Source organism: Bufo bufo, chromosome 2, assembly GCF_905171765.1.
Source record: "Bufo bufo chromosome 2, aBufBuf1.1, whole genome shotgun sequence".
NCBI lineage: Eukaryota > Metazoa > Chordata > Amphibia > Anura > Bufonidae > Bufo > Bufo bufo.
In genome coordinates this window covers 456,483,468-456,506,827 of record NC_053390.1, presented here as the reverse complement: position 1 = coordinate 456,506,827, position 23,360 = coordinate 456,483,468, and the positions used below count along the sequence as shown (strand labels likewise).

The 23,360-nt window shown below is 44.2% G+C and overlaps 1 protein-coding gene across 1 annotated transcript in view; it reads right to left on the bottom strand.

Annotated features, from left to right (window-relative positions):
- LOC120991617 (cartilage oligomeric matrix protein) overlaps positions 1–23,360 on the bottom strand; it is a 156,189-nt gene that overhangs the window by 19,734 nt on the left and 113,095 nt on the right. The window contains exons 12-13 of the mRNA XM_040420417.1: positions 9,389–9,441; positions 8,169–8,362 (exon numbers count right to left, since the gene is read on the bottom strand). Of these exons, the coding sequence (XP_040276351.1) occupies positions 8,169–8,362; positions 9,389–9,441 (247 nt within the window). The remainder of the gene's footprint in view (positions 1–8,168; positions 8,363–9,388; positions 9,442–23,360) is intronic.

Genomic DNA, 23,360 nt, shown 5'->3' with positions numbered 1-23,360 from the left:
GTGTAAACTATGCCAGTATTATCAAGGTTGTTGATGCTAGATGATAAACCTGGTGTACCTTTAGGCAGAGCTGGTTTTAGACAAAGTATGGCCATTGGCAAAATTGAAAGTGGGGCCCCAAATTCAGAAATATTGGACCAGCAGTCTGACAGCATTTTGTAGGCACAGACAGTGGTTGCAACCATGGCAGCTGATTGTAGAATGCCACATTATTTCGCTTTAGCCTTTCCTCTGTAAGCTTATGATCCTGCAGCCTCTTTGGGTATGTTCACACAGAGTATTTTCTGTGCCTAAAAAAAACCTTTTTGGATGTTGTTTTTTTTTTCTGACGCATTTTATAACACACTTTTTGATGCCGTTTCGGCGTTGATTTTCATTCCTGCTCATTTTCTAAGGGAATTCTGGACATGGAACCCACATGAAGAATGGTCAGGGCACTTATTTTTTTCCATGGTGCAGTTTATAAAACCACAAGCTCCAAAAAAAAAGGGGGTTGTCCCATCTGGGCCCCTGAAGTGAATGGAGAGCACAACGTGCATGCATGGTCATCCTCCATTATCCTATGAGTGTACTGAAAATAGCTGATCACTGACAATTCCATAGCAGTGAATGGAGATAATGCTGCACTTGCACACTGTTATGGGGGATCTGTAGATGACACACTGTTATGGGGGATCTGTAGATGACACACTGTTATGGGGGATCTGTGAGAATATAGATTTAGTGGCTGTTACTGAGATATGGTTCAATGGGAGTAATGACTGGGATATAACAATACCAGGGTTCTCTCTATATAGGAAAGACAGAGAATGCAAGAAAGGGGGAGGGGTGGCCCTGTATGTGAAAGATAGCATAAAATCTAATTTAATACAAGTTAGCGAGACCAATTTAGAGTCAGTTTGGGTTACCTTGCAGCTTGATAATCATAAGGTAACTCGTGTAGGTGTGATATATAGACCACCTAGCCAAGTCAAAGAATTAGATCTACTAGTTGAGGAAATAGATAAAATGACATTGAAAGGGGAAGTTATCATTATGGGAGACTTTAATCTTCCTGATGTAAACTGGAAAACCAAAATAGCTAGTTCTCCCAGGAGTACAGATATTCTAAATTCCCTACTGGGATTATCTCTACAGCAAGTAGTTGAGGAGGCAACCCGGAAGGAGGCCATTTTAGATTTAGTATTCACAAATGGGAATTTGGTATCTGATATTACTATAGGGGAAAGCTTGGGATCAGTGTGGTTTACTATAAGTACAGTGACTGAGTCACACCACACAAAAACAAAAGTTTTAGATTTTAGAAAAACTGACTTTTCTAAAATTAGATTAGTGGTATACGAGTCCCTATCAGATTGGAACAGTTTCAATGGAGTCCAGGAGAAATGAGACTACTTAAAAGTGGCACTATTGAAGGCAACAGATAATTGCATTAGGCTTTTCAGTAAAAGCAAAAAAAAAAGGAAGAGACCACTGTGGTACTCAACAGAAGTGGCCAAAATCATTAAAAACAAAAAGATAGAATTTAGTAATTATTAAAAAAAACAAAAAACGAGGATGACAGGCAAATTTATAAGATTAGGCAGAGAGAGGCCAAACAAGTTATAAGAGCTTCTAAAGCACAGGCAGAAGAGAAATTAGCTCAGTCAGTGAAAAAAGGCGATAAGACATTCTTCAGATACATAAATGAAAAAAGGAAACTAAAACAAGGAATTAACTAATTAAAAACAAAAGAAGGAAGGTATATGGAAGAAGATAAAGAACTAGCTGACTGCCTCAATGAATACTTCTGTTCAGTTTTTACAAAGGAAAATGAAGGAAAAGGACCTCAGTTAGGAAGACTAATGAATCTTTTGATGTATGTGTCTTTACAGAGGAAGAGGTTCTAAGTCAGCTGTCTAAAATTAATACAAATAAGTCACAGGGGCCTGATGGGATACACCCAAAGCTATTAAAGAGCTTAGCGGTGAACTAGCAAAACCATTAACAGATTTATTTAACCAATCACTGCTAACAGGAGTCGTCCCAGAAGATTGGAAATTTGCAAATGTTGTGCCCATTCACAAGAAAGGTAGTAGGGAGGAATCGGGCAACTATAGGCCAGTAAGCCTGACATCAATAGTGGGGAAATTAATGGAAACCATACTTAAGGAGAGGATTGTGGAACATCTAAAATCCCATGGATTGAAAGATGAAAAACAGCATGGGTTTACTTCAGGGAGATCATGCCAAACTAATCTTATTGATTTTTTTAATTGGGTGACTAAAATACTAGATGGCGGAGGTGCAGTAGACATCGCTTATCTAGACTTTAGTAAGGCTTTTGATACTGCCCCACATAAAAAGGCTTATCAATAAATTGCAGTCTTTATGCTTGGACTCCCATATTGTTGAATGGATTAGGCAGTGGCTGAGGGACAGACAACAGAGGGTTGTAGTCAATGGAGTATATTCAGACCATGGTCTTGTTACCAGTGGGGTACCTCAGGGTACTGTTCTGGGACCCATATGGTTTAATATCCTTATCAGCGAAATTGCAGAAGGCCTCCATGGTAAGGTGTGTCTTTTTGCTGATGACACAAAGATTTGTAACAGGGTTGATGGTCCTGGAGGGATACACCAAATGGAAAAGGATTTAGGAAAACTAGAGGAATGGTCAAAAATCTGGCAACTAAAATTTAATGTTGATAAGTGCAAGATAATGCACCTGGGGTATAAAAACCCAAGAGCAGAATATAAAATCAGTGATACAGTCCTAACCTCAGTATCTGAGGAAAGGGATTTAGGAGTCATTATTTCAGAAGACTTAAAGGTAGGCAGACAATGTCATAGAGCAGCAGGAAAAGCTAGCAGAATGCTTGGGTGTATAGGGAGAGGCATTACTAGTAGAAAGAGGGAGGTGCTCATGCCGCTCTACAGAGCACTAGTGAGACCTCATTTGGAGTATCGTGCTCAGTACTGGAGACCATATCTCCAGAAGGATATTGATACTTTGGAGAGAGTTCAGAGAAGAGCTACTAAACTGGTACATGGATTGCAGAATAAAACTTACCAGGAAAGATTAAAGGACCTTAACATGTATAGCTTGGAAGAAAGACGAGACAGAGGGGATATGATAGAAACTTTTAAATACATAAAGGGAATCAACAAGGTAAAAGAGTAGAGAATATTTAAAAGAAGAAAAACTGCTACAAGAGGACATAGTTTTAAATTAGAGGGGCAAAGGTTTAAAAGTAATATCAGGAAGTATTACTTTACCGAGAGAGTAGTGGATGCATGGAATATCCTTCCTGCAGAAGTGGTAGCTGCAAATACAGTGAAGGAGTTTAAGCATGCATGCGATAGGCATAAGGCCATCCTTCATATAAGATAGGGCTAAGGGCTATTCATAGTATTCAGTATATTGGGCAGACTAGATGGGCCAAATGGTTCTTATCTGCCGACACAGTCTATGTTTCTATGAGACAGAGTGTTATGGAGGATCTGTGGATGACACAGTGTTGTGGGGGATCTGGCTGTGATACTGCCACAGTGTGTGGCATAGCCTTACAGATGCCTTTAATAGCAACCCTGGTTTGCTTCCCCCAAGTGCTGAAAAAAAGACACTGCTAATTTGGACTCAGATTTGGACCTCAGATTCTTAATCTACAGTATATGCCATCGCCCCCCTCCTCCCCCATTAATAATGCAGACCACCTAAACAATGCCATCTTCATTAGTTTAACTAGAGCCCTCTATGGCTAACAGCTGGTGCCCTAAAAGTGCTGCAGAACTAGTTCATACTGGAGTATGGGTAGCCCCAGGACACAAGGAGCTCACACAGGGGGCACAGGGATCTCACATAAAGGGCACAGGTAGCTTACATGGGGAACACAGAGAGCACATACAGTTCACACAGGGGCACACACTGGGAGCACAGGAAGCTCACACAGGGGGCACAGTGTACTCACATAGGGGGCACAGGGAGCACACACAGCTCACACAGGGGGCACAAGGAGCACACACAGGGGCCACAGGGAGTGCACACAAAGGGCACAGGGAGCATGCAGAGGGGGCATAAGGAGCACACAAAGCAGGCACAGGGAGCACACAGAGGGGGCCCCTTTCGGAAAGGGGGCCCTGGACAATTGCCCTGTTTGCTGAGACAACCCCCGCTCCCCAACGCCGACCCTGCCTTTAGGTTGTCTAGTCTAAATTTACAATAATGTTCTTGTTTATGCTGTACATTTAATTTTCTGTATTGTACTGCCCCCTTGCTGTTTATCCATCTGGTTCACCTTCTCCTGCTTTTGCTCTCTTCCCTCAGTGCTGGCTTAGTGATTTCATAGAGAAGACACTATTCATCCCTAGAAGTATATAGAAGGAAATAGTGGGGGCATTACATACCATATGTATCTGTGGTGTTTTTATGTGAGGGATTGTTTTCTGTACAGGGGAGGAAAAGATTTGCAAGAGCTAATTGCAGTGCATACTGGAGACACGTGCTTGATGATTTGCTGCCCACCCACAGAAAGACAAGCAAATCCTCCAGATACAGTATGTAAGTAAAACCTGTTTTAAATAAATAGGTCTGATTTCTGGAGATTAAATTAGTTTTCGGGTATGATAGCATTACCTTTACAGAAATCTGAAATATCATGATTTACATAAGTTGTACTTCTGCAAAACTAAAAAAAAGTCTCAAGCTTAAAGGGGTTATCCAAGACTATAAAAATGTCCCCCATATGCCGGGCCCCTCACAATGAATATACTTACCTGGCTCCCCGCTCCCTGCGCCACTTCTGGTCCCTGCACCTCCGCTGCAGCTTCTCCCCGTGCGCAGATGAAAACATCTGGTGTCAGCCGCGATGCTAGGGAGGCTCCCCACGTCCCTGCCTGCCATTGGCTGCTCCCCCATCCGCGCATGGGGAAAAGCTGCAGCGGTGGTGCAGGGACCAGAAGTGGCGCAGGGAGTGGGGAACCAGGTAAGTATATTCATTGTCAGGGGCCCAGCATATGGGGGACATTTTTATAGTCTTTTTTCAAGGGGTTTTCCAATACCAAAAATGTTGGGAAGCTCTGGTACAAGTATACAGTTGCCAGAAATACCAGAAATTCTTAGTCCTTAGCTGAAAATTAAACTACTGAGTGATACAAGCACATCAGGAAACAATCTTCACACTGAGGGCTTGTTCACATGATCGTTGCCCCTCCGTGCCCGTGCTGTGGATCGCAAATTGCGGTCCGCAATGCACGGGCACCGACTGTGGGCCAGCCTCATGCGGATCGCGGACACATTCACTTGAGTTCTATCTTTTTGCGGTGTGGAGGCATGGAACAGAACCCCAGGAAGCACTCCATAGTCCTTCCGTGGGGTTCCGTTCCATGCTTCCGTTCCGTATTGCATCTCCGGATTTGCGGACCCAGATTTGTGATGCCCCACGTATTGCGGACCCGCCGTATGCGGGCCGCAATACAGCAACGGAGGGGCAACGGTCGTGTGAACTCCTGATACCTGAGATTTTGCTTTTGTTAGGTTAAGCATGTTACGAGACATTTTCCATTTTTTCATTTTCGTTTTTCATTTACTTGCAGCCTTTGAGGAGCAATAACTTTTGTTGTAATTTGTAATGGTTCCATTTAATCATGCATATAATGTAGTGGGAAGCTGGACAATTCCAAATGGGGTTGAATTGGTAAAAAATGCAATTCCACTATAGTTTTAAGGATTTCGTTTTCACAGTGTTCCCTATGCAGTATAATTGACCTGTTCAATTCCTCTCTGGATCCGTATGATTACAGCAATACAAAAAAAAAAAAAATTCTTTTTTTTTTCTTTGCTATGCCATATTCTGACCCCCATAACTTTTTTTTATGTCATGTCTGTAAATATTTTTACATTTTTATAGTTCAGGGGTTTGGGGATGGGACAATGCTAATGAAGTTTATTTTTTTATTTTTTTTATTTTTTTTAATATAGGGAAAGGGGGAATATTTTTATATCTTTTTATTTTTTACATAATTTAAAAACATTTTAGGGGACTTTAACATGCAATTGATTGTTTCTCCCATACACTACAATGATGTAAAATTTTAGCCTATGAGAAACTCACTATGTTCCTATGGAGCCCTGACACAGGCAGGGCTTAATTGGAACTTCACTTTGACAGGCCCTGGAGCCTTCAGAAGGCTACATAGCTCCCTTAATCTTGGCACTGGGGAGCTGTTGAGGCCTCAGGGGCACAGCACTCCCAGGATTTCACTGCTCAGATGCCATGGCTGCAATTGACCATGGAGTCTGAGATTAAATGTCCATGGACAGCATTCTTACTGATAACAGACAATGCATTCAGGTGTCTGCTGTGTAAACAGTAAGCACCTGGCAGCTATGGTACCTAGTCAGCTTCTGAGTGGTTTCCATCTTTAGAGCCACAATTTGAAGTTCCTGGGCCCCAACAATTTTGGTTTATTTTTAATATTGTTTATGGACAGGGACGTTAAACATTTTTGTAATGTACTTTATTACAGAAATATATTTCTTTGTTCTAGAAAACAGGCTGTAAAGAGTCTTCAAAGCAAAGTTTTGGAGAGAGCTTTGGTTGCTAAGGAGGGTCTGTCTTCGGCATTTTACTGAACGGTAAAGACACCTTTGTATAACATATAGGCCCCTTGCAGACGAGCGTGTCCGGATTAGGTCCGGATGCATCCCGATGCATTGCGGCAAACCCGCGCGAGTAGGTACGCAATTGCAGTCAGTTTTGACTGCAATTGCGTTCCGATGTTCAGTTTTTATTGCGCGTGATAAAAAAACTGCCTGTAGTACCCAGACCCGAACTTCTTCACAGAAGTTCAAGTTTGGGTTAGTTGTAGTGTAGATTGTATTATTTTCCCTTATAACATGGTTATAAGGGAAAATAATAGCATTCTGAATACAGAATGCATAGTACAATAGTGCTGGAGGGGTTAAAAAAATAAATAATTTTTTTTTAACTCACCTTAATCCACTTGTTCGCGCAGCCGGCATCTCTTCTGTCTTGTTCTGTGAGGAATAGGACCTTTGATGACGTAACCACGCTCATCACATGGTCCGTCACATGATCCATCACAATAGTGATGGATCATGTGACGGACCATGTGATGAGCGTAGTGACGTCATCAAAGGTACTATTCCTCACAGAACAAGACAGAAGAGATGCCGGCTGCGCGAACAAGTGGATTAACGTGAGTTAAATTATTTTTTCTTTTCTTTTAACCCCTCCAGCCCATTGTACTATGCATTCTGTATTCAGAATGCTATTATTTTCCCTTATAACCATGTTATAAGGGAAAATAATAATGATCGGGTCCCCATCCCGATCGTCACCTAGCAACCGTGCGTGAAAATCTTTTTTTTTTTTCACGCAACCCCATTAATTTCTATGGGGCCTGCGTTAGGTGAAAAACGCACAAAGAGGAGCATGCTGCGATTTTCACGCAACGCACAAGTAATGCGTGAAAATCACAGCTCGTGTGCACAGCCCCATAGAAATGAATGGGTCAGGATTCAGTGCGGGTGCAATGCGTTCAACCCGCGCGGAATACTCGCCCGTGTGAAAGGGGCCATAGAGGCTTCCAGCCTGTCACTACCCCAGTCTCTGACTATGTACAGGTACCCTATCACTGACCATCACCCTGCCTAACTCACTTGTTACACACAGACGACTTCAGTGCTCAGTAAAATAATAAAGATTGAAGGCAGACTCTCCTTAGCAACACTCAGTGCTTTGCTAAGAAGATTTTTGAAAGACTCCATCTCATGTGCAGCTGTTCAGATTCCAAAAACTATGAGGGAGGTTTATCATGAGGGGAATTTTTAAAGTCAGTTTTAAAAGAGCCTGTGTTGCCGTAATCTGTGTCAAATGTATAAAATATTGCACAATGTAAAAAAAATGTAGTGCATTTTTAAAAGGGCATTCTGGTGAGTGGTGTAAAAGTACAAAATATTTACACAAATAAGTACAAAAAGTTTAAAAGCCCTAATTTTTTTGTTAACTTTTTGAAGCTAGAATTCTGGAATGCAGATTATCTGAATAAACCTCATACACATATAGATCACACAAACTCTTTGCAGATGTCTCCAGGTTGAACTGAATGCAAACTAAATGCTTTGACAAACATATATAAGTACAAAATTAAGAGAGAAAAAATACCATCAGAATCAGCTTGGTCTGGATTGGGTACAAGTCTGCAGTTATCTGGTCCAGGTGATGCAGTATCGGGAATTCCATCATTATCATCATCATCATCACACTCATCTCCTATGCCATCCTTGTCTGTATCCAGCTGTGAGCTATTAATATCGGATGGGCAGTTATCCCGGGAGTCCTGATGACCATCCCCATCTCTAGTTCAGCATAAAAAAAAAGAAAATGGGTTTTCCAATATATAGAACTCTACTAGTATTCTAGATATTAAGGGGGTCATTTATCATTTGAGATCGTTTTCATGTCACTTTTAAGTCTGGTTAAGGCTACTTTCACACTAGCGTTTTTGCTGGATCCGGCAGGGTTCAGCAAAAACGCTTCCATTACTGACAATACAACCGGCTGCATCCATTATGAACGGACCCGGTTGTATTATCTTTAACATACCCAAGACGGATCAGTCATGAACTCCATTTAAAGTCAATTGAGGTGGGGGGGGGGGGGGGGCAGATCTGTTTTCTATTGTGTCAGAGAAAACGGATTTGGTCTCCGGTATGAGAACAGAACCGAATGCATTTTGGAGCATTCCGTTCTGTTCAGTTAAATTTTGTCCCCATTCACAATGAATGGGGACGAAATGGAAGCGTTTTTTTTCCCGATATTGAGACCCTATGACGGATCTCAATACCGGAAAATATTAACGCTAGTGTGAAAGTAGTCTAAGGCTACTTTCACACTTGCGGCAGCAGGGTCCGGCAGGCTGTTCCAACGTGCCGCCGGAAGTCTGCTCCAGCCCCATTCACTATAACATGCCGAGAGGTGGGCGGACAAAATCTACAGCACGCTGCGGTTTTTGCTTGGCTGCCTCTCGGCTTGTTTGCTGTGCTGCGGCGGGACCTATAGTGAATGGGGCCAGAGCGGCGGCACGATATGTAGCATTAGCACGAATCCAGCAGGCTGTTTCCCACTGGAACAGCCTGCCGGACCCTGCTGCTGCAAGTGTGAAAGTAGCCTAACACCGTGTGGTTACATAACTTTAGCGCCTTCTCCACTTCTCCAGCAGGCCATGCGACATACTAAAATCTGCACCAGCTCTTTTTTAAGTCATTTTCCACGCCAAGAACTGTCATGGAAAATGATAAATGAGACGGGCCTGCCCATTTCATTTTTTTGGAGGAAAAATTTGATATTTGTAATAATAATTTCTTGATTTCTTTTTTTCTTACCGATCTTGATTAGTATCACATTGATCTCCCACTAAGTCATGGTCTGCGTCTGCCTGGAAAAAAAATGCATCTCATAAATGCACATGAAGAAAGCTTTAGCATTTATCTAGCTAGCATGTATGTACCTCGTAGATCTTCAGATATAATTATAAATAAAAACCTGGTTTTAGCATCGCCCTATAGACCCAGTTGCTACTTTAGGCATCCTCGGACTGGCCCACAGGGGAACAAGTACATCCCCCGGTGGGCCCCTGATATAGATGGGCCCCTGATATAGATGGGCCCCCAGCACAGCATCTTAACCAGCCTATATCCATATAAAACTGGGTAGGTTAATTATCTCTGTCTTTACTGCCTACTCCTAGTGGGATACCTTCTTTTTTCCTACGAAGAGGTAACAAAACCCCATGCGCTATGGGAGATAGTCAAGATAGTCTCGCTGATAGTGAGTTTTGTGAGAAGCCATAAACATAAGTGTTTGGACTGCCATAAGGAGGAGGTTCAAGCAGAGGCGGGGGACCCCATGTATAGCTGTGTTGATGGTGGTAAAAGTATTAGTGACATTTGTATCCACATTGGTAGCAGTAGGGGCAAATACAGAGCAGGGAATTGAGAAGGGGGGCAAAGCCACAGTTTGATAAAAATGGCAGGGAAGGTAAGGACTATGATGATGATTGTGTATTGCACAGGACCTGGGAGCCGGATTGGGATACTGAGGATGGGACATCAGAGGAGAAGGGTGGTGGCCACATACACTGCGTGCAGAATTATTAGGCAAATGAGTATTTTGACCACATCATCCTCTTTATGCATGTTGTCTTACTCCAAGCTGTATAGGCTCGAAAGCCTACTACCAATTAAGCATATTAGGTGATGTGCATCTCTGTAATGAGAAGGGGTGTGGTCCAATGACATCAACACCCTATATTAGGTGTGCATAATTATTAGGCAACTTCCTTTCCTTTGGCAAAATGGGTCAAAAGAAGGAATTGACTGGCTCAGAAAAGTCAAAAATAGTGAGATATCTTGCAGAGGGATGCAGCACTCTTAAAATTGCAAAGCTTCTGAAGCGTGATCATCGAACAATCAAGCGTTTCATTCAAAATAGTCAACAGGGTCGCAAGAAGCGTGTGGAAAAACCAAGGCGCAAAATAACTGCTCATGAACTGAGAAAAGTCAAGCGTGCAGCTGCCAAGATGCCACTTGCCACCAGTTTGGCCATATTTCAGAGCTGCAACATCACTGGAGTGCCCAAAAGCACAAGGTGTGCAATACTCAGAGACATGGCCAAGGTAAGAAAGGCTGAAAGACGACCACCACTGAACAAGACACACAAGCTGAAACGTCAAGACTGGGCCAAGAAATATCTCAAGACTGATTTTTCTAAGGTTTTATGGACTGATGAAATGAGAGTGAGTCTTGATGGGCCAGATGGATGGGCCCGTGGCTGGATTGGTAAAGGGCAGAGAGCTCCAGTCCGACTCAGACGCCAGCAAGGTGGAGGTGGAGTACTAGTTTGGGCTGGTATCATCAAAGATGAGCTTGTGGGGCCTTTTCGGGTTGAGGATGGAGTCAAGCTCAACTCCCAGTCCTACTGCCAGTTTCTGGAAGACACTTTCTTCAAGCAGTGGTACAGGAAGAAGTCTGCATCCTTCAAGAAAAACATGATTTTCATGCAGGACAATGCTCCATCACACGCGTCCAAGTACTCCACAGCGTGGCTGGCAAGAAAGGGTATAAAAGAAGAAAATCTAATGACATGGCCTCCTTGTTCACCTGATCTGAACCCCATTGAGAACCTGTGGTCCATCATCAAATGTGAGATTTACAAGGAGGGAAAACAGTACACCTCTCTGAACAGTGTCTGGGAGGCTGTGGTTGCTGCTGCACGCAATGTTGATGGTGAACAGATCAAAACACTGACAGAATCCATGAATGGCAGGCTTTTGAGTGTCCTTGCAAAGAAAGGTGGCTATATTGGTCACTGATTTGTTTTTGTTTTGTTTTTGAATGTCAGAAATGTATATTTGTGAATGTTGAGATGTTATATTGGTTTCACTGGTAAAAATTAATAATTGAAATGGGTATATATTTGTTTTTTGTTAATTTGCCTAATAATTATGCACAGTAATAGTCACCTGCACACACAGATATCCCCCTAAAATAGCTAAAACTAAAAACAAACTAAAAACTACTTCCAAAAATATTCAGCTTTGATATTAATGAGTTTTTTGGGTTCATTGAGAACATGGTTGTTGTTCAATAATAAAATTAATCCTCAAAAATACAACTTGCCTAATAATTCGGCACTCCCTGTATGTCCAAAACAACTGTCAAGGCCATATCAGCTTCTATTGTGGTCAGTAATAATGAGCGAAGTTCTTAAAAATTTGATTCGGTTGCTTCACCATATTTTACAAAAAAATTTGCTTTCTGACAGATTACTTCATCGCAAAGCACATTTCTTTGTAATTAGCGGGCGCAATGACGAGCAATAGCAATTGCTCCGCCCCCGTAATTGAACCCCTCAGACGCTATGTTCATTTCTGTTCGCAGCATCTGTGAAGAATATTCAAGCCTTTCAGGGGTTGATGAGTTAAGACATTTTTTTATTATACTTACCTTATCCATTTGAGAGTGAAGAGGCTGATGGAATCTTCAAGCAAGATGGCCACAGTGGCTTCGTCTCACTTAGATGGATGAGGGGAGTATGAATTTTTTTTATTTGTGTAGCCATTTCAGGGAAAAATTATTCCTTACCACAAAGCACGAAATTCGGCTTAGTAGCAAATCAAATTTTCCCTGAAATTCGGATCGAAGTCCACTTCAGATACTTCAATTCATTCAACACTAGTGGTCAGCCCTGGAACTGTTAATGCTGCTAATACTGTGGGCACAGGCTCAAAACATGCCAGACTTAGGCCAAGCCTAGCTGCTGCTAGCTCTGTGCGATTATCTTCTCTATGGAGGTTTTGCCCCACAAGGCCAGCATACAAAATAACAGCTGTGTGCAAAATCTGCAGGATGAAAATAAGTTGTGGGCATTTAGACACAAACATACAGTAGGTACCAGGGCTCAATTACAGCCCATGAGGCAGCATCACTGGATCCTGTGGGAAAATAGGACTGTCCTCCTTCTGCCAATCTTCTTTGTGGTAGCCAAGCTGCATCCCCAAGCAGCACAGTGTTCTTGTCATTGTTCTCATCAGTTGTTCATAAGAAATTGAATGTGAGGAATTACAGGATGTGAGATTACTGGCTGGTCTCTTAGAAGAGGGTGAGAGGCAAGTCGGAGAGGGCCCTTTTACTAATTTTTGGCTACCATCGAGAAAAAATCCAAATTACTGATACAGAAAGAGTGGCTTTAAACGTGTTGAAAAAGGACTTGACCATAGTAATAAAGCCCTCGGATAAGGGAGGAAATGTGGTTGTCCTTGACGACGACAAATATGTTGAGATGTGCATGCGAATATTGGATGATAGGTCGTGCTACAAGCGACTTGAGGAAAATCCAATGGGGACTTTCAAAAGTGAATTAAGTGACATCTTGAATAAGGCCATGCATCAGCATTTAATAGACAAAATGGAGTTTGCTTTTTTACTACCTGAGCATCCAGTGACAGCGGTATTTTACAGCTTGCCTAAAATTCACAAGGGGCTGAGCCTGCTTAAGGGGAGGCCCATTGTGTCAGGGGTCAATAGCCTCACAGAAAAAATCAGTATGTATGTGGATAAGATATTAAGACCATTTGTCACGAACCTCCCATCATACGTGAGGGACTCTATGGATGTCCTTAGGCATCTAAATGACATCTATTGTGACACGGGCACATTATTGGCAAGCTTGGATGTGGAAGCGCTCTATAGTTCCATACCTCATGAGAAAGGTTTTCAAGCAGTAAAAACATTCTTAGCGGAGAGAGGATCACATCTATCCGCTCATAATGAGTTTGTGATTACACTGCTTGAATTTATATTAAACCATAACGTGTTCGCATTCAACCGCAAATTTTACCACCAGCTCAGGGGAGTGGCCATGGGGAGTCCATGTGCCCCTACGTTTGCTAACCTCTACCTGGGCTGGTGGGAAAGGGAACACGTATTCTGCGAGGTTTTGGAACAATGGACATCGTCTATAACCTTGTGGCTAAGATTTATAGACGATGTGTTCATTTTGTGGAATGGTACTTGCACGGCCTTTAGTGAATTTATGTCACAGCTTAACAGAAATGATCTGGGCCTCTTCTTTACGAGTGAAATCCAGAAGGCTTATCTGACATTTCTCGATCTATCTATAAGTATTGATGGATCCAGAAAGATAACTACTAAGATGTTCCGCAAACTGACTGCCACAAATATCCTACTCAGATGGGAAAGTACACATCCAAACAAGCTCAAGTATGGCATACCAAAGGGGCAATACTTGAGGGCGCGACAAAATTGTTCAGAGTGGGTTGATTTCAAGCAGGCAGCGTCTGACTTACAAAACAGGTTCCTTCAGCAGGGGTATCCCAGATCTTGTCTAACTGAGGCGTATCAACATGCCTCAGTGAGCAATAGAGATGACCTTCTGATCCCTAAAGAATGGGTATCAGATGACAGGTTGGTTCGGGTCATTGGTACATATGATCAGACCAACAGAGAGGTTCGGGATATCCTGAGAGAATACTGGGGTATCCTAAAGTCGGACCCTGTGGTTGGACATCTTGTAGGAGACTACCCTCTGATTACATACAGGAGAAGCAGCAATTTGCGAGACCAATTGGTGCACAGTATGTACAGTTCTCCAATACAGTCCACATGGTTAACCAATAGACCACCCGGTACGTATAAATGCGGTAAATGTGTTGCATGCAAAGTTATCAAAAAGGGCGACACAGTGAAATGTATGACCACTGGATGCAGCTACAACATTAGGTCCTTCATTAATTACAAAACGGTAGGGGTCGTCTATGTGGCCACATGCATCTGCCAGAAGCATTATGTGGGAAAGACCAAAAGAGAATTCAGGAGACGTATTGGAGAGCATCTGCTGCGTATTAATAATGAGGATAATACCCCAATCTCCCGACACATTATGGAATTTCTCCCGGGATCAAAGCAGTGTGTGACCTTTCAAAGGATGAAACATGTGCGGGGATCGCCGCAAAGAGGTAATATTGATAACCTCCTGTTACGGAAAGAGACCCAATGGACATTCACATTACAGACTGTTAAACCATTTTGGTTTAATGATTTTATTTCATACACATGTTTCATCTAACTACATGCTAGTATAGGGAACAGGCTTGTCTCCCATTATATGTAGTTGCTGAGGTTTTTTTCTGTTTATTTTATTTATTTATTTTCGTTTACCATGTCTTCCTCATTATCCAACATATGGATTATCACATTAAAGGTGTCCCCCCTCCTATTGATCTCTACATGATAAAGTTGGTGCCCATAATCAGTAGGTACCTATAGGATATGGAGGTGGACCTTATTGTTGACGATAGACCCTGCGAACTGTATCTAGTTTCTTTCAGGTTCTGATTGCTTTGGGTGACGCTGTGGTTGTTTACCTACTGCAGGTGCCACCATACATATACATCATCATTGGTGGCTTTCTTGGTTGATAATTACTTCCTTATATTGCCTATACCGGCGTGCAGCGTTCTACCTGTTATAATAGGTGGTGGAAATATGCCATGTGTATGGGGCAATCCACTCCTATATTAAACATCCTATGCTCCTGATGACATGTCACCCAGTCTGTGGTAACATAGAAACGTGTCGAGCCAACGCGATACTAGGCAGGGAACAAATGCTTTATAGATGACAGTAATTTAAAGTGTGGGGGACTGTATTGGCTGTTAGATAGTAAGTGCAGTATATATAAGGCACTTTGCCTGTGAATAATACAGTCCACACGCTTGCTGTCATCTACAGTGTACACAGTGTTGCCGAGATGCGCTGATACAAATAAACAGTGTGCCTCCTTAGCTGTTGTCTAAAACAAGAGACAGCAGCTTGTATCCATTATTTGGCAACGCTTTTAATGTTCCAAGTTTACTGGAGTGTTAAAATAAGTTACTATATTCCTCCAGCTGGATACACTATTTCTTGTTAGTGTGGAGGAGGTTGGCTGCGCCATATACACTCACCTAAAGAATTATTAGGAACACCATACTAATACGATATTGAACCCCCTTTTGCCTTCAGAACTGCCTTAATTCTACGTAGCATTGATTCAACAAGGTGCTGATAGCATTCTTTAGAAATGTTGGCCCATATTGATAGGATAGCATCTTGCAGTTGATGGAGATTTGAGGGATGCACATCCAGGGCAAGAAGCTCCCGTTCCACCACATCCCAAAGATGCTCTATTGGGTTGAGATCTGGTGACTGAGGGGGCCATTTTAGTACAGTGAACTCATTGTCATGTTCAAGAAACCAATTTGAAATGATTCGAGCTTTGTGACATGGTGCATTATCCTGCTGGAAGTAGCCATCAGAGGATGGATACATGTGCTCATTCTGTTTACGCCAAATTCGGACTCTACCATTTGAATGTCTCAACAGAAATCGAGACTCATCAGACCAGGCAACATTTTTCCAGTCTTCAACAGTCCAATTTTGGTGAGCTTGTGCAAATTGTAGCCTTTTTTTCCTATTTGTAGTGGAGATGAGTGGTACCCGGTGGGGTCTTCTGCTGTTGTAGCCCATCCGCCTCAAGGTTGTGCGTGTTGTGGCTTCACAAATGCTTTGCTGCATACCTCGGTTGTAACAAGTGGTTATTTCAGTCAACGTTGCTCTTATATCAGCTTGAATCAGTCGGCCCATTCTCCTCTGACCTCTAGCATCCACAAGGCATTTTTGCCCACAGGACTGCCGCATACTGGATGTTTTTCCCTTTTTACACCATTCTTTGTAAACCCTAGAAATGGTTGTGCGTGAAAATCCCAGTAACTGAGCAGATTGTGAAATACTCAGACCGGCCCGTCTGGCACCAAGAACCATGCCACGCTCAAAATTGCTTAAATCACCTTTCTTTCCCATTCTGACATTCAGTTTGGAGTTCAGGAGATTGTCTTGACCAGGACCACACCCCTAAATGCATTGAAGCAACTGCCATGTGATTGGTTGACTAGATAATTGCATTAATGAGAACTAGAACAGGTGTTCCTAATAATTCTTTAGGTGAGTGTATTTACAGGTGTGTGAGCCACTCTTCCATACGTTAGTCTGATGTGTATTTTTGGTGGGTAGCCACATATTTTAGATTAATTCAAATAAAGGTTATTTTAAGCATTTTATTCAGGCAGTTAACCCTTCTCATCAGTTACTTGTTCTCCCACTCAGACTTCTCCTCCTACTGGAGTGTGTGGCCATAAAAAAACTGTACGTGCTCATGAATCCAAATGTGAGCAAGCTAAACTCTCACCTGGCCAAGATGCTGGTGGTGCAGTTGCTGCTGTACCACATAGTTGTGGTAATTGTGGGGCAGTTCCACTCCTTCACCAAATATAGTTCTCTAAAATTTCAATCTTCTCTATGGCCAGGGCCGGCGCTTCCATAGAGGCAAAGGGGGGAAATTGCCCCCGGGCCCCCCGAGTCCTTAGGGGCACCCTGCGCCGGCCCGCAACTAACTATAGGCAGGACAGTCACACGGAGATGAGCGCTTCCATTGTGGAAGCGCTCATCTCCATAGTCATCTGTATCACCGTCCTCAGGACAGTGATACAGATGGCTGTTGTCACGAAACGGCAGGACAGGTAGTGAATCCTCTGCACCAGAGAGGCGATGGCGCGGGTTGTACTAGAGGACCGGTTCTAAGCAGTTACTGGTCTTCACCAGAGCCCGCCGCAAAGCGGAATGGATTTGCAGCGGCGGTAACTACCAGGTCGTGTCCCCTAGTAACAACTCGACCTCTCTGGCAACTGATAAGGCGTGGTACACAGGGAGAAGGCAAGAGCGTAGTCGGACGAAGCAGCGGTCAGGGCAGGCGGCAAAGGTTTAAAGGCGAGTGGACGGTAGCAACGGGTACGGCAACAGGTAAGGCAAACTAACATCATAGGGAACGCTTTCTCTGAGGCACAAGGCACAAAGATCCGGTAGAAGGCTGTGGGAGGAGAAGGTATAAATGGGCAGTGCACAGGTGCAGCCTAATTAAGTCAGCACTGCCTCTCACAACCTTAACCCTTAATAACCCCTTTGGACCAGGCACCAATCACTGGTGCACTGGTCCTTTGAATCTAAGAGTCCCGGCGTGCGCGCACCCTAGAGAGCGAGGACGCACACGCCGAGACGCTGGAGTGCTGCCTGGGGACATACGCTGTGAGCGCTCCGAGACCAGCAGGGGACCCGGAGCGCTCAGCGTAACAGCTGTGCAGCAGGGCAAGGGAGGGAGAGGTGTGTCCTTTCCCCTTCCTCTGATAGGCTGCCGGCACTAGGCCGGCAGCCTATCAGAGGCCGGCGCAGGCGGCGCAATGACGTAATCGCGCCGCCTGAGCCCTGAGCCGTACAGCGCGGGACACAGGCCGGAAGAGGCCTGCATCGCTGCCAAGGAGGTAAGTATAAGTGTTTTTTTTTTTTTTTGTGTGCAATACTGGTGGCTACTGGCACATGATGGGGGGCTCTGGCTACTGGCACATGTTGATGGCACAGGCTACTGGTACATGATAGGGGGGCCTATGGCTACTGGGACATGATAGGGGGGCCCTATGGCTACTGGCACATGATAGGGGGGGCCCTATGGCTACTGGCACATGTTGATGGGGGGCTCAGGCTACTGGCACATGATAGGGGGCAGGGGGGCCTATCGCTACTGGCACATGATATAGGGGGGCTCTGGCTCCTGGCACATGATATAGGGGGGGGGAATCTGGCTACTGGCACATGATATAGGGGGGGAATCTGGCTACTGGCACATGATATAGGGGGGGCTCTGGCTGCTGGCACATGATGGGGGGGCTCTGGCTGCTGGCACATGATGGGGGGGCTCTGGCTACTGGCACATGATGGGGGGCTCTGGCTACTGGCACATGATATAGGGGGGCTCTGGCTACTGGCACATGATATAGGGGGGGCTCTGGCTACTGGCACATGATATAGGGGGGGCTCTGGCACATGATATAGGGGGGGCTCTGGCTAGTGGCACATGATGGGGGGGCTCTGGCTACTGGCACATGATGGGGGGCCTCTGGCTACTGGCACATGATGGTGGGGGGGCTCTTGTTACTGACATGATGGTGGGGTGGCTCGTATTACTGGCACATGATTGGGGGGCATCTATGAGGGCACATTTTACTGGCACATTATTGGGGGACATCTATGGGGGCACTTATTACTGGCACATTATTGGGGGCACTTATTACTGGCACATTATTGGTGGGCACTATAGGGGCATCTGCTGAGGCCACAAAGAACTGCTATTTTATATGGGGGCTCTGTATAGAGGCATTTTATACTGGGACACATTATGGTGGGTACTATGGGGAAGGGGGAGAGGAGTACTATGGGGTCATATACGGGGGCACTGAGAAGGGGTATTTTATACTTACAAATTATGGGGGACACTGAGGGCATCTACTGGGGCACTATATGGGGAATTTTATACTGGTACATTATGGGGGGCACTAGGAGGGAGGGGGGAGAGGAGCACTCTGGGGGCATTAACTGGGGTCACTATATAGGGGTATTTTATACTGGCACATTATGGGGCACTATGGGGACATTAGCTCAACTGGGGGCATTACAAGGGGGTATTTTTTGCACTGTCACATTATAAAGGAGAATAATTTCTACTGGCGGGGGGGGGGGGGGGCACATTATGGTGGGCTTTATTACTCGCCCATGGTATGAGCCTCCTAGTAGCAGCACCAGCCTCTCCCTGCTCTGCTATCCCTCTGCCCCTTCTCCAAATCCTTATTGTGAAATCTTTCTCATTAGGATAAAACACAACATCAGCTCCACCAAACCCCCGGCCAAAGTGTTGAAGTGGTGTCCGAGATCCCCAAGGGTCAAGCCAAGTAACTGTAAGTTTTTATATGAAATATGTTTATGTTATACACATATAGCATACACCGTGCCCCACAATATACAGTTCTGTAAAAGTCATCAAGTGTCATGGGGGGGGCCCTTATTGTTTTTCGCCCCAGGGCTCCATTTCACCTAGAACCGGCCCTGTCTATGGCATCAGCAGTGATGCATTTCTGCGCATACCCCTAAATTTTATTCTTTTCTATGCCATCAGTAGTACCTTTTGCCAAGTGTCCTTAAAAATTGTCTTGTCATTAGGGAAATGTGGCGCAGTACCGCACCTTCACCAAAATGTAATTTGTTTTCAAAACAACTGTGGCCTTTCCCTGGCACATACTGTGGACAGACAGATTGGAACAATGACCAAAACTGACTCAGTTTGCTCTCACTGTACTGTCCTTCCAGCCTCCAGTGTCATCTCAGAGAGGATTTTTAGCGTGGCAGGTGACGTCATCACACCCAAACTGACAAAATTGTCCTTTATCAATGTGCAATACATCACATTTGTCAATACCCCAGAGATTCTTTATGAGGTTTAGGTCATGCAAGTTAGCTGGCCAATCAAGCACAGTGATACCGTGGTTATTAAACCAGGTATTGGTACTTTTGGCAGTGTGGGCAGGTGCCAAGTCCTGCTGGAAAATGAAATTAGCATCTCCATAAAGCTTGTCAGGAGAGGGAAGCATGAATTACTTATTGATATAACACAGTGGACCAACACCAGCAGATGACATGACTCCTCAAACCATCACAGACTGTGGAAACCTCACACTGGACCTCAAGCAACTTGGATTGTGTGCCTCTCCACTCTTCCTCCAGACTCTGGAACCTTGATTTCCAAATGAAATACAAAATTTACTTTCATCTGAATACAGGACTTTGGACCACTGAGCAACAGTCCGGTCTGTTTTCTTCTTAGCCCAGGTAAGACGCTTCTGACATTGTCTCTGGGTCATGAGTGGCTTGACACAATGAATGCAACTGTGGTAGCCCATGTCCTGGATATGTCTGTGTGTGGTGGTTCTTGGAGCACTGACTCCAGCGACTGCGGCGGCAGTGCGGCACATTTAACTGTATTGCCATCCTCAAGACGGCGATATACTTAAATCCCGCGTGTGGTGTTGCATGGAACAAAGGCTCCTTGCCCCACAGTTTCCTCTAATAGGCCACAGGCCACTGTAATATGTGTGCCACTGCAGATGACAGCAGTGTGGAGAGGAGTGAGGCGAGTATTCTTGTCTTGTTACTATGGCTACATGGCTACCTGACCACTAGGGATGAGCGAATTTAACCCTTTCATGACCAAGGGTCATTGATGCCCCAGTGTCCAGGTCAAAATTTACAAATCTGACATGCGTCACTTTATGTTGTAATAGCTTTGGAACACTTTTATTTATCCAAGCCATTCTGAGATTATTTTCTCGTGACATATTGTACTTCATGATAGTCAAAAATTAGAGTCAATATATTTCACCTTTATTTATGAAAAAATCCCAAATTTACCAAAGATTTTGAAAAATTCACAATTTTCTAAATTTAAATTTCTCTGCTTATAAAACAGAAAGTCATACCTAATAAAATATTTATTACTTAACATTTCCCCATATGTCTACTTTATGTTGGCATCATTTTGGAAATGTCATTTTATTTTTTTAGGGCGTTGGAAGGCTTAGAAGTTTAGAAGCAGTTCTTAAAATTTTTAAGAAAATTTGCAAAACCCACTTTTTAAGGACCAGTTCAGGTCTAAAGTCACTTTGTGAGGCTTACAAAGTGGAAACCCCCCATAAATGACCCCATTGTAGAAACTACACCCCTCAAGTAACTCAAAACAGATTTTACAAACTTTGTTAACCCTTTAGGTGTTCCACAAGAATTAAAGGAAAATGGAGATTACATTTCTAAATTTCACTTTTTGGGCAGATTTTCCATTTTATTAAATTTTTTTCTTTAACACATTGAGGGTTAACAGCCAAACAAAACTCAATATTTATTACCCTGATTCTGCGGTTTACATAAACACCCCACATGTGGTCGTAAACTGATGTAAGTGCGCACGGCAGGGCGCAGAAGGAAAGGAACGCCGTATGATTTTTGGAAGGCAGATTTTGCTGGACTGGTTTTAGATGCCTTGTCCCATTTAAAGCCCCCCTGATGCACCCTTACAGTAGAAACTCCCAAAAAGTGACCCTATTTTGGAAACTAGGGGATAAGGTGCCAGTTTTATTAGTACTATTTTGGGGTACATATGATTTTTAATTGCTCTATATTAAGTTTTTTGTGAGGCAAGGTAACCGAAAAATGGCTGTTTTGGCACCGTTTATTTTTTTATCTTTTTTACAAGATTCATCTGACAGCAGGGCCGGACTGGCCATAGGGCAGACCGGGCATTTGCCTGGTGGGCCGGGCCGAACACAATAAGCCGGGCCGCCGCCTGAGTTTTTTTATTTTATTAGTGTGGCAGGCAGCAGCCGGGCAGGAGTGGAGATGAGCGCTTCCCAGTGGCGTAACTATCAGGGAAGCAGCTGCTTCGGGGCCCGAGAGCAGTCACTCACTGTACTTCGTCACCCCGGGCTGACTTCTCCTGCACCACTTGCACTCTGTCACTGACCTCCTGACATCAGTGACATTGCTCCGCCTCTCCCCTCCTTAGTTCTTATGATGGACAGTGGTGACCAGCAACAGGACGGCCCGATGTGGGCGGAGCTATAATAGCCACACCCCCTTTTCTGCCCGCGAAGCGATTCCTGCAGCCTGAACTTTCCTGCCCACCATGCTGAACATCAGTTGGATTGTCACAACTGCACCAGTGATGTGAGTGGCAGGGGAACTGGGGTTAAATTCAGCTTTACCAGACTGTGCACATGTGACCTGCAGTACAGTAGGAAAGCTGGGTGAATTATATCATGAAATGTCATCCAGCTTCCCTGCTATCCTGCATGGCACAAGTGCAATTTGCAAGAGGCATTAGTGTATGGGGGAGAGGTACAGCAGGAAAGCTGGGTGTCTATATATGTGTATTGTATATGTGTGCGTCCATGTATGTGGTGACTGTGTGTATGAGTGCGCCCCTGTATGTGAAGAGTATGTGTATGAGTGCGTCCATGTATGTGGAGAGTGCGTGTATTACTGCGTCCATGTATGTGGAGAGTGCGTGTATGACTGTGTCCATGTATGTGGAGAGTGCATCCATGTATGTGGAGAGTGTGTGTATGACTGCGTCCATGTATGTGGAGAGTGCGTGTATTACTGCGTCCATGTATGTGGAGAGTGCATCCATGTATGTGGAGAGTGTGTGTATGACTGCGTCCATGTATGTGGAGAGTGCGTTCATGTATGTAGAGAGTACGTGTATGACTGCGTCCATTTATGTGGAGAGTGCGTGTATGACTGCGTCCATGTATGTGGAGAGTGCGTGTATGACTGCGTCCATTTATGTGGAGAGTGCGTGTATGACTGCGTCCATGTATGTGGAGAGTGCGTGCATGACTGCGTCCATGTATGTGGAGAGTGCGTGTATGACTGCGTCCATGTATGTGGAGAGTGCGTGCATGACTGCGTCCATGTATGTGGAGAGTGCGTTCATGTATGTAGAGAGTACGTGTATGACTGCGTCCATGTATGTGGAGAGTGCGTGTATGACTGCGTCCATGTATGTGGAGTGTGCGTGTATGACTGCGTCCATGTATGTAGAGAGTGCGTGTATGACTGCATCCATGTATGTGGAGAGTGCGTGCATGACTGCGTCCATGTATGTGGAGAGTGCGTGCATGACTGCGTCCATGTATGAGGAGTGTGCGTGCATGACTGTGTCCATTTATGTGGAGTGTGCGTGTATGACTGCGTCCATGTATGTGGAGAGTGTGTGTATGACTGCGTCCATGTATGTGGAGAGTGCGTGTATGACTGCGTCCATGTATGTGGAGAGTGCGTGTATGACTGCGTTCATGTATGT